Source organism: Trichechus manatus, unplaced genomic scaffold (genome assembly GCF_000243295.1).
Source record: "Trichechus manatus latirostris isolate Lorelei unplaced genomic scaffold, TriManLat1.0 scaffold00215, whole genome shotgun sequence".
Taxonomy (NCBI): Eukaryota; Metazoa; Chordata; class Mammalia; order Sirenia; family Trichechidae; genus Trichechus; species Trichechus manatus.
This window is the reverse complement of record NW_004444151.1, coordinates 12,717-22,267: the sequence shown is the minus strand read 5'-3', so window position 1 is coordinate 22,267 and position 9,551 is coordinate 12,717. Positions and strand designations below refer to the sequence as shown.

The 9,551-nt window shown below is 37.5% G+C and overlaps 1 protein-coding gene across 1 annotated transcript in view; it reads left to right on the top strand.

Annotated features, from left to right (window-relative positions):
- The window catches only part of LOC101356765 (cysteine-rich secretory protein 2-like), a 13,088-nt gene extending 5,397 nt beyond the window's left edge, over nt 1–7,691 (top strand). The window contains exons 4-7 of the mRNA XM_004388712.1: nt 2,481–2,626; nt 3,069–3,166; nt 5,333–5,421; nt 7,564–7,691. Of these exons, the coding sequence (XP_004388769.1) occupies nt 2,481–2,626; nt 3,069–3,166; nt 5,333–5,421; nt 7,564–7,691 (461 nt within the window). The remainder of the gene's footprint in view (nt 1–2,480; nt 2,627–3,068; nt 3,167–5,332; nt 5,422–7,563) is intronic.
- The last annotated feature ends 1,860 nt before the right edge of the window (nt 7,692–9,551 follow it).

Here is a 9,551-nt window from a genome sequence, read left to right as displayed (position 1 = left end):
ACCTGGTATAAATCCCACTTGATCATGGTGAATTATTTTTTTTTGATATGTTGCTGAATTCTATTGGCTAGAATTTTGTTGAGGATTTTTGCATAAATGTTCATGAGGGATATTGGTCTCTAATTTTCTTTTTTGTGGTGTCTTTACCTTGTTTTGGTAACAGGGTTATGCTGGCTTCATAGAATGAGTTTGGGAGTATTCCGTCCTTTTCTGTGCCCTGAACTACCTTTAGTAGTAGTGGTGTTAACTCTTCTCTGAAAGTTTGGTAGAATTCTCCAGTGAAGGCATGTGGACCAGGGCTTTTTCTTGTTGGGAGTTTTTTAATAACTTTTCAACCTCTTCCTTTATTATGGGTTTATTTAGTTGTTTACTTCTGTTTATGTTAGTTTAGGTAGGTAGTGAGTTTCTAGAAATTTGTCCATTTCCTCTAGGTTTTCAAATCTGTTAGAGTACAATTATTTATAGTATTCTGTTATAATTCTTTTAATTTCAGTTGGGACTGTTGTGATATCACCCATCTTATTTCTTATTTTCCGCTGGAAAATTTCTAGATTCTTTATTTTGGGAGCTTGGTGAAGCCATCTTGGATTGCCTGTTTACGTGGTTTGATATTGACTGTTGTCTCTGAGCCATCGATAAGTTATTATATTTATTGATTTTATGTTTGCTTACTGTGTCCTAGCTTCTTGTTTTGTTTTGATACGCCCAGATAGGCTGCTCATGTGAGCTATTTTGATTATTGGCAACTTTGAAGCTCTATTGTCTTGTCACCAGGTAGTTAGATCTGTTACTAGGTATGTGAGCTCAGGAGCCCGCCCACTCCTCCTGTATGGATTCAGTTCAGGTTCCCAGGTAGATAACCACTGAGTGTGTGGTGCAGGGTCTCACATACAGTCCTAGACAGGCACGGGTGATTGGTGTAGGCACAGGCGTCTGGCTGCAGCAGGGGACACAGTCTGGGCAATGCAGGGGGTTGATGGCCACCCCTGAGTGTCCAGGAAGATGTGTTCCAGTTCCCTAGAGCACGTAGGTGGGTGGGTTTTGCAGTCAGACTATGAGCACCCAGTGCTTTTAGCTGTAAGGACTAGGGTGCACCTCTTATTCTTGCGCCCTTATGGCAGGTGGCTAGGTGGCATGGGTGGAGCCACCAGTCCTCAGGCCCCTGATGTGGGTAGGGGAAGACCCTGCTTAATGGGGAGAGCAGTGTCAAATGTCACAAACCTGCCACTTCATAGCTGAAACAGTTGAAGTTAGACTTCAGGTATATACCCTGTTGTAATGTGATAATGAGGGCCTACATTGTTGAAATGGGCCCACACAAGTCTATGTAGGGGGTAAGGCACTCAAAGTCCATGGATCCCTTATGCCTGTGCCTAGGCAAACATGCTGTGCCTACCCTGAGTTCTTGGTTTAGGGGAGCCGGCAGTTTATTTTTGCCCTGTTTGTTAGTTTGTTCACTCTCCAAGGCCGGGAGAATGTCTCAGGGCATGTGACAGATCCTACTTCCAGCCCAGGGGACTCAGTAATTGCTGAAGCCGGTCCAGGACCCAGTGCAGAGCAGGGAGCGGGGAGGTAAATGGGAGAGAAGTTTTTCCCTAAGGGGGATGTTTTTGATCCGCGCAGTAAGCTGGACATAATTACTTATCTTTTGCCGATGAGGGCTGTTTCTCGCTTGTTCTGGGTGGCCGAGTAGACTCTCTGCCGCTGGGTCTCTCCTCTCCTCGTGCGGAATATGTCTCCCGAGCACTGCTGCTTGCCTGCCTCACTGCTCATTCATGAGCTGATCAGGCCTGAAGGGCTCAGGCTGTCACCGGCTCAGGTATGCAAACTCCTTGCTGCTTCCAAACCTTCTCTCCCTCCCTCTGCCATTCAGTCTGGTTCCTCAATTTTGCCTTTGATGTTCAGGGCTCCTAGATTGTCATGTATAATTGATTCACTTGTTTTTTCAGTTCTTTGTTGTAAGACGTTTCCACTGATAGCGTCTGACTATTCTGCCATCTTGGCCCCGCCTCCTCAGGTTTTTTTCAAAGTTCACCAAAAAATAAAACATAATACTAAACGTTTAGTCAGTTTTCTACTTTTGAAAAATCTCTGGTGAGAGTAGGTAAGAGCAGGAGAAAAAATACAAGAGTTGGTCTCTGCCTTCAAGGGGCTTAACAATACAAAATTGAGAGCACAATGAGACCTGCACAAATCCCAATTTAACATGTAAATGAATGCACCATTGACAGTTCAGGGAAATGGAATTTTTAAAGCAAAGAGAAAATTGTGATCTACTCAAAGCTTTTCATGTAGGGTCCAGCTTACACTATCAATGTGTTAGGCACAACTGGCTTCTATCCAGCTTGATATGCACTAATCAACATCAAATATGGTCACCGTGTTGGAAGGGCAGCGACTTTGCTTTGTGTTTATACAGTTGATTTCTTTTGCCATTGCATGATTTTTTGTTTTCCTTATGTATTTTTTTTTTTTTTTAGATACAAAATGTGGTGAGAATCTCTATATGTCAAGTGACCCTACTTCCTGGTCAAATGCAATCCAAAACTGGTATGATGAGAGTCAAGATTTCATCTATGGTGTAGGGGCAAAGGGTCCCAATGTAGCTGTTGGACATTATACTCAGGTAAGACGAATCAATGAAAATACCTCTTCCCAAATGCCTTGGCATAAAAAACTTCTCTAAATTTTGACCAATCACAATGTTCACCTTAGGAAAGAGCCCAATTAATATAGATAAAGTGCTTTCCAAATGGCTAGTATAGTCTGGCCATTTGTATAGGTGGATAGCACTTTATCTATAAGCTGTCCTTTTTGTCAGTAGTCTGCAACACTCTTAGATGGCAAGCATACTCTGTAATTTTCCTGTAGTTTAAATGGATAATGTAGTGAATGTACATGAAAATTTTAAATTTTAAGTTTGTGATTCTGAGTCAACAATTTAAATGTCAGCATAAGCTGTACAGCAACGACCTATATCGGTAACCTTTTTAGTTTGCATTTGTATTTTTTAAAAATATTTTTCCTCTTCTCTAATACTCTATCATGCTTTATTTATGGGTGTGTAGGTTGTCTGGTACTCATCTTTCCGTGTTGGATGTGGAATTGCCTTCTGTCCCAATCAAGAACACCTAAAATACTTCTATGTTTGCCATTACTGTCCTGCGTAAGTAAACTCTTTAGAGTTTAATACCAATGATAGTATTAATTTCAGTTTGTAATTTAATATGTAAAATTTCTCATAAAACAGAATAAAAAGCATATTTCAGTTAAGGAGGAACTGTTGTAAATATTTTCTAAGTTGAGACACATTCAATTTCTAAGAAAGAAGACCGACTTCTCAGTTCCAAGTATAAAATTCTGAAGCTCTCTTATTTCACGTATAAAATGATTTGTATTCTCTCTTAATTGCTTTTCCTTCACTTCCGGGTTATTCCATAAGCATATGTAGTGTGCAGTTCTCTAGACTGGTATTATTAGTTCTTGCTACATTCACACTTCTAGAGTGTGATGGCTCTAGATGGCTTGATGGTTAGGCCAGGCTGGAGGGTGGGGTAGCAAATAGGAAATAACATACTGTAGTGATTGCATCCCTGTATGCTCACAGGTTTCTACTCCTGCTTATCTAAAATTGCTTACATTATTGCCATTAAAAATTATTAAATCTTGGGCCTTGAAGGCTTCAAAAGATCCTTAATATATTTCAAATCTTCCAGAGACAGGCAATATCTTTAAGTCTTTGCCTCTGAATATCTTTCATAGGAAACTCCACAATAACCCCTTCCTTAGGATAGTGATTTACAGCTGGAAAACACTCCCTCCCTCCAGCAATGTGTTAAAAATTATCCATAATACATTCTATGGATATATTATATATATGTGTATGTTTAATTTCTTCTAAAGTTTTAAATTTCTTACCATGGGAGGCAAGTAGGAACTACAAAACCAAGCTTCCTATTTGATTTATTTTGAAGTTGTAGATAATCCAGGGGATATGGGTATCGAGTTCGAGAAGTATGACCTTCAAAGTCATTTTTTATCCAGCACTTATTTGACTTTAGTAAAGAGAATTGAGAAGCCCTAGGAGAATGCATACAAACTCAGTGCCTGACTGTGAAAGGGGGCATCCAAAGCCAGTAGTTGAAATGAAAGAATAATTAATGAAAGAACTTCCAGAATATTTTCATATCTACAGTTTTTAAAGACACACACATACAGCTATATCCTGTGCAGGGAGTCAGATTCTGATACATTGCTTTGGGCACTTGGCCCACCAGGCACTACTGAGATTTGACCCTCTTGTACCTTCAGATGAAAATTTCCAATAGGATAATGATCATCAGTGCAGTGCTTACTAGTTATTATAAGACCAATTCATCCTGGAGACTGGCATTAATCAAATCTTTCTTTTTTTTTCTTTTTTAACTAACATTACCATTTTTTGTAAACAAAAAAATCTGACACACCCCCTTCAGACTCAAAAGTCTCCTTAAAAACCTCCTCTCATCCACCCAACATGCCAAAAATGACTACCCCATCTGCCCCCATTGCCGTCAAGTTGATTCTGACTCATAGTGACCCTATAGGACAGAGTGGAATTGCCCCACAGGCTTTCCAAGGCTGTAGTCTTTATGGAATCAGACAGCTACTTCTTTCTCCCTTGCAGTAGCTGGTGGGTTCAAACCGCAGACCTTTGATTAGCAGCCCAGTGCTTTAACCACTGTGCCAGCGGGGCTCTAACTTACATTTATCATTAGAAAACAGAAGGGATAGAGGAACAAGCTAAACCACTGTGCCACCAAGACTCCTTTACTACCTCATCTAGAAGCCAAAAAATATAGTAGAACTTTACTTTCTCTGTCATATAGTATAGAAATTATAGTAGTTTTCATCTTTTAAATATAAAATTATATTGTAACATTGAGTATTATATTCCATATTCCAACCGCCTATCCCCAGGAGCTTCTCCTGCCTCCCTAGGCGGTATGTTTAACCCTAGGAGGTATGTTTAACCCTAGCCAGCTCCTTAGGGTCCACTGCCATAGCAACTTGATGAATCTACTGGGTGTTGTCTCATTGAAATATACTCTGAAAACTGTAGACCTTACTTATCCCATTTTAGTTCTGGAGCCTGTGAGATTACAGTCAGGGCAGTGGGCCAATGTGTGAAGAATTTTCCTACTTTGGATTATTATCTGAATTACACATTGGGAATTGACATAATTAAAATATTGAATGTATTTATATATTTTTGGTGACTGATACTAATCTTGAGGCATAAACTAAAGAGCACACTGAAAAATATTTAACACTTTTTATATCAAATTTTCAGTGGTAACAATGTCAGTCAAAAGCGTACCCCTTACAAAGAAGGAGCACCTTGTGCCAGCTGCCCTGGAAACTGTGAAAATGGACTGTGCAGTAAGTGTGAAGTGATTAAATTGCTATTAAAACAGATTTAGTCTTTTTTTTTTTAAGGGATTAAATAATCTTTTGAAAGTAATCAGTTTAACTAATAGCTTTATGTCAAAGAGAAAAATATTACTCAACAGAGTGTGTGTTAAAGTAAATATTTTATACACTTCAGTGATTTACATATTAATTTTAATGAAAAGTGTATTACCATATGTAACGTGGTGATACATCTACCATCAATGTGTTTTTGTGACGATGCTGAGCCCATTAACATTAGCATGTATGCCTGTGTTCCAGGTGAAATAGTTCATTTGATCAAAGTAATACCACTTTACCAAAGACAGTATTTTTGAAAATCAAATTTTATGCATCTAAAGATGTGAAACCACATTAGGGCTCAGTCTGGACAGGTATACCAAATATTACTGTTTTTTTTGTGTGAATAAGTGCATCATGCTGAATTCCTCACTTTTTCCCATAGTGTAATTAGAATCATACTGTTTAACAATAAATGAACAGTTGATGTATAACTTTACAGTAGTTTTTGTGCAAATTTTTAATTTCAAAATCCAATCTGTATGCAATATTTTCTCACAGAACCCACAAATTGTTGCAAAAGAAGAGAAGAGAATAAATGTCATGTATTGTATTTTTATGCAAAAAACACTCGCCTTCTATTTTTGCTTGCCAACTTCTCCCTTTCCCGTGAGGTATTTTTGTAAGAGCCACCTGTCAATCCTCTTCCACATGTTGCTGTAAAAAAACAAAAAAAATTAGCATAGCAAACTTACGAAAATATCTCATGGGGGGAGGGACTGGTTGGCAAACATTCCTAGAAGGCACACATTATTTGCGTAAAAATATGGTATCTCATTTCTAATGTTATGAACAAAATAAAAATAGCCGTTGGTTTTCTGTAGTTGGGATACCTTTATTGAGATTTTTACCTTTCAAATGCATTCACCTTTAGTTAGAGTTCTTTCACACTAAAATGTATAGCCATAATTTATAATAGCAATGATATTAAAGCTATAAATCACTAAAGGAGAAAAAAGTTGGGTACTTACACCTCTGCTAAATGCTATTTGCCATGAAGCTTGGAATTTATTCTATTAGAAATGGTCAGTCAACTGAAAGATTTTTAACAGAAAACTAACAGAATTAAGTTTTACAAAGAGCTTTCTGGCAGTATTATAAAGAAACAATTAGATGGAAGCCAGTTAGGAAACTGATGAATAACGTGGATTTTTACAAACGGGTGTTTTTACTGCATTACAGACAAAAGGGATGAAGAGAATTGGAAGATTTGAGAGTCAGGGAGTGGAAGAGCCAGTGTTCGTTGCTTGTGCTTGTTGAGTGCTGATAAAAAGTAGAAGGGAAAGAGTTTGGGTGGACTCCTTATTTTTTGGTTTGAATTACTAGTAGTTAAACCCAAACGAAACCCACTGCCGTCATTTCACTAGATCGGGGGAGAGGTGCAGGAAGGCCATACCCAAGAAATATCAGGCTGTTTTGTAGTAGGACGAGCTTACTTTGAGATCTGTAGAGTTTGGAACCCCTGGGGAACATTCAGGTAGAATCAGGAGTAAAAGGGGCATAGTCTCCTTGTTTTACCTCTATATCTTGCCGTAAAGATCACTTACCCCAGAAGAAAAGCCTGGTGGCATCAGAGTCTAGAGCAGTGTTGTCTAATAGCACTGCATGAGATCATGAAAATGTTCTCTATCAACACTGTCTCATAGGTACCCACTAGCCACATATGGACTTTGAGTATGCGAAGTGTAGCTAGTGAGATGGAGGAAATAAATGTTTAGCCTTATTTAATTTAAACTAATTTGAATTTAAATAGCTCCACATGGCTAGTGGCTACCGTATTGTGCGCTGCAGGCATTTAATTACATTTTACTCTGCTGAGGGAGAAAAGTAGGTAAAACAATTTTAGAGGAGTATCACCAAGTCCAAAATAAAAAAGAAGTGAATTAATCAGTGAGCTCAACTAAAGCACCTCATAGAATTGAAATGGCCAGCATAGTGTGATACTAATCTGTTCATCTAATCTTACCCTCTTTTACTAACTTTTAATTTAAGGATTGTTTTGCTGTGATGGAGAAAGATGATAATGAGGTGACTTATCTGTTTTTGTTACAGCCAATAGCTGCGAGTATGAAGATTTCCTTAGTAACTGTGCAGACTTGAAGACCAAAGCTGGCTGTGAACATGAGTTGCTCAAGGAAAAGTGCCAGGCTACTTGCAAATGTGAAAACAAAATTTACTGAAATGCCCAATGTGCTTTGTGCTGAGCTAAGTGAAGAAAGGACATGTTATCTACTTAGATGTAATTGCACATACCAGGAGATAATTTTGGGCATATTAGTTACAAATTTGATTCTAAATAGCAATGGATCTCTTTCTACTGCATCTGCTTTTTTATTTTGCAGAAGTTTTAATACCAAGGGTTACAAAACTAACAGTCTATGATGACAACTTTTGATTTTGGCATTAATTCAGTACACTAATGAATCAAGTTGAGGATTCTGAAAGTATAGCCAAAGTATTTTGGTCACTGGAACTCTGGATTACAATTGAGTATTATTCCAGAAACAAAATGCTCAAAAAGAAAAGACTGTAACATCATTGTCACTCTTATTTCATAATTTTTCATCGGTATGAAGAACGAATTCAAAAATTGACATCTGTATTTGTCTATGGCTTCCTCTTAAAGCAAATGTAACCAGCTTTTAGAATAAAGAACGTGTCCAAGCAACTACATGGATGTGATTCTTCTGCAATATTTTTCATAGTATTTATAATTAATCCCTGCTAAACTCTTAGCACAGATAATTGATTACAGTATACAGAGCAAAATTCCTAAAATATTTGCTTTAAAAAATGGTATTAGTTCTATCCTTATTTACTTACATTTATACTTTGATCTCCTCCCTACCAGTTTACTGAAAAACAAAAGAAAAAAAAAAATGGACATCCTACAGCATATACACTTACAGCCTTCCAAGAAAACAAGCAAAAAGAGTAATAATATTTTAGATGTTTTTACCATTTATACGACTTTACATACAGTTTCTTTAAAATATAATTGCAATATAGAGAAATAGTCCCATTTTATGGAAGAGAAAACATACAATAAAAATCTAAAAAAATTAAAGGGTGAGTGAGAGTAGTCAGAAAGTAGATCTGACCTGACAGATGAACTAGCATGGGCTACTGATGTTTTCAAGATGAAATAGTTAATCTGAATCATCATATAATCATTAAATTGAATTCACAATTTAAAAGTTTCTGGAAAAGAAATTTCCAGGCCCAGATGGTTTCACTGCAGACTTCTACCAAACACTACCTGTTTTCAAGACTTGTAAAGCTATAATAATGGCAACAATGTAGTATTGGTGTAAAAATAATAGATCAGGAGAACAGAATAGAGAATTGAGAAACAGACATAAAATAATGGACAACTGATTATCGATAATGGTGCAGAGTCAAATCAATGGAGAAAAGATGTACCTCTTAAATGTAGCTGGAAAAACTGGATATCTATATGCAAAAAAAAAAAAGCACTGGTGGTGCAATAATTAAGCACTCTGCTGCCAACCCAAAGGTCTGCCGTTGGAACTCATCCAGCGGCTCCACAGGAGAACAGACCTGACAATCTGTTCCTGTAAAGATTACAGCCTAAGAAACCCTATGGGGCAGTTCTATTCTGTCCTACAGGGTCGCTGTAAGTCGGAATTGACCTGACAGCACACAGCAACAACGTGCAAAAAAAGAATTACTTTAATCCAGACTTTTAACTCTATACAAAAAATAACCCAAAATGGATCACAGACCTAAATTTTGAAACAAAAAAATGAACACATTTTAGATGAGAATATATGAGAAAATCTTTTGAGTTTAGATTAAGCAAATTTCTTTGATGCAATACATAGAAAAACAAACTGATAAACTGTATTTCATCAACATGAAAAATACTCTGCCCTTAAAAAACACTGTTAAGAGGACTTCCGGTAACATGGCACTCTAGGCAGAAGCACCACGCTGTCCCTCCACATCAAAGATCTGAAAAACTAAGCCAAACAGAGAAAACAGCAATCCTGAAACCCTAAGCATCAAATGAAGAGATA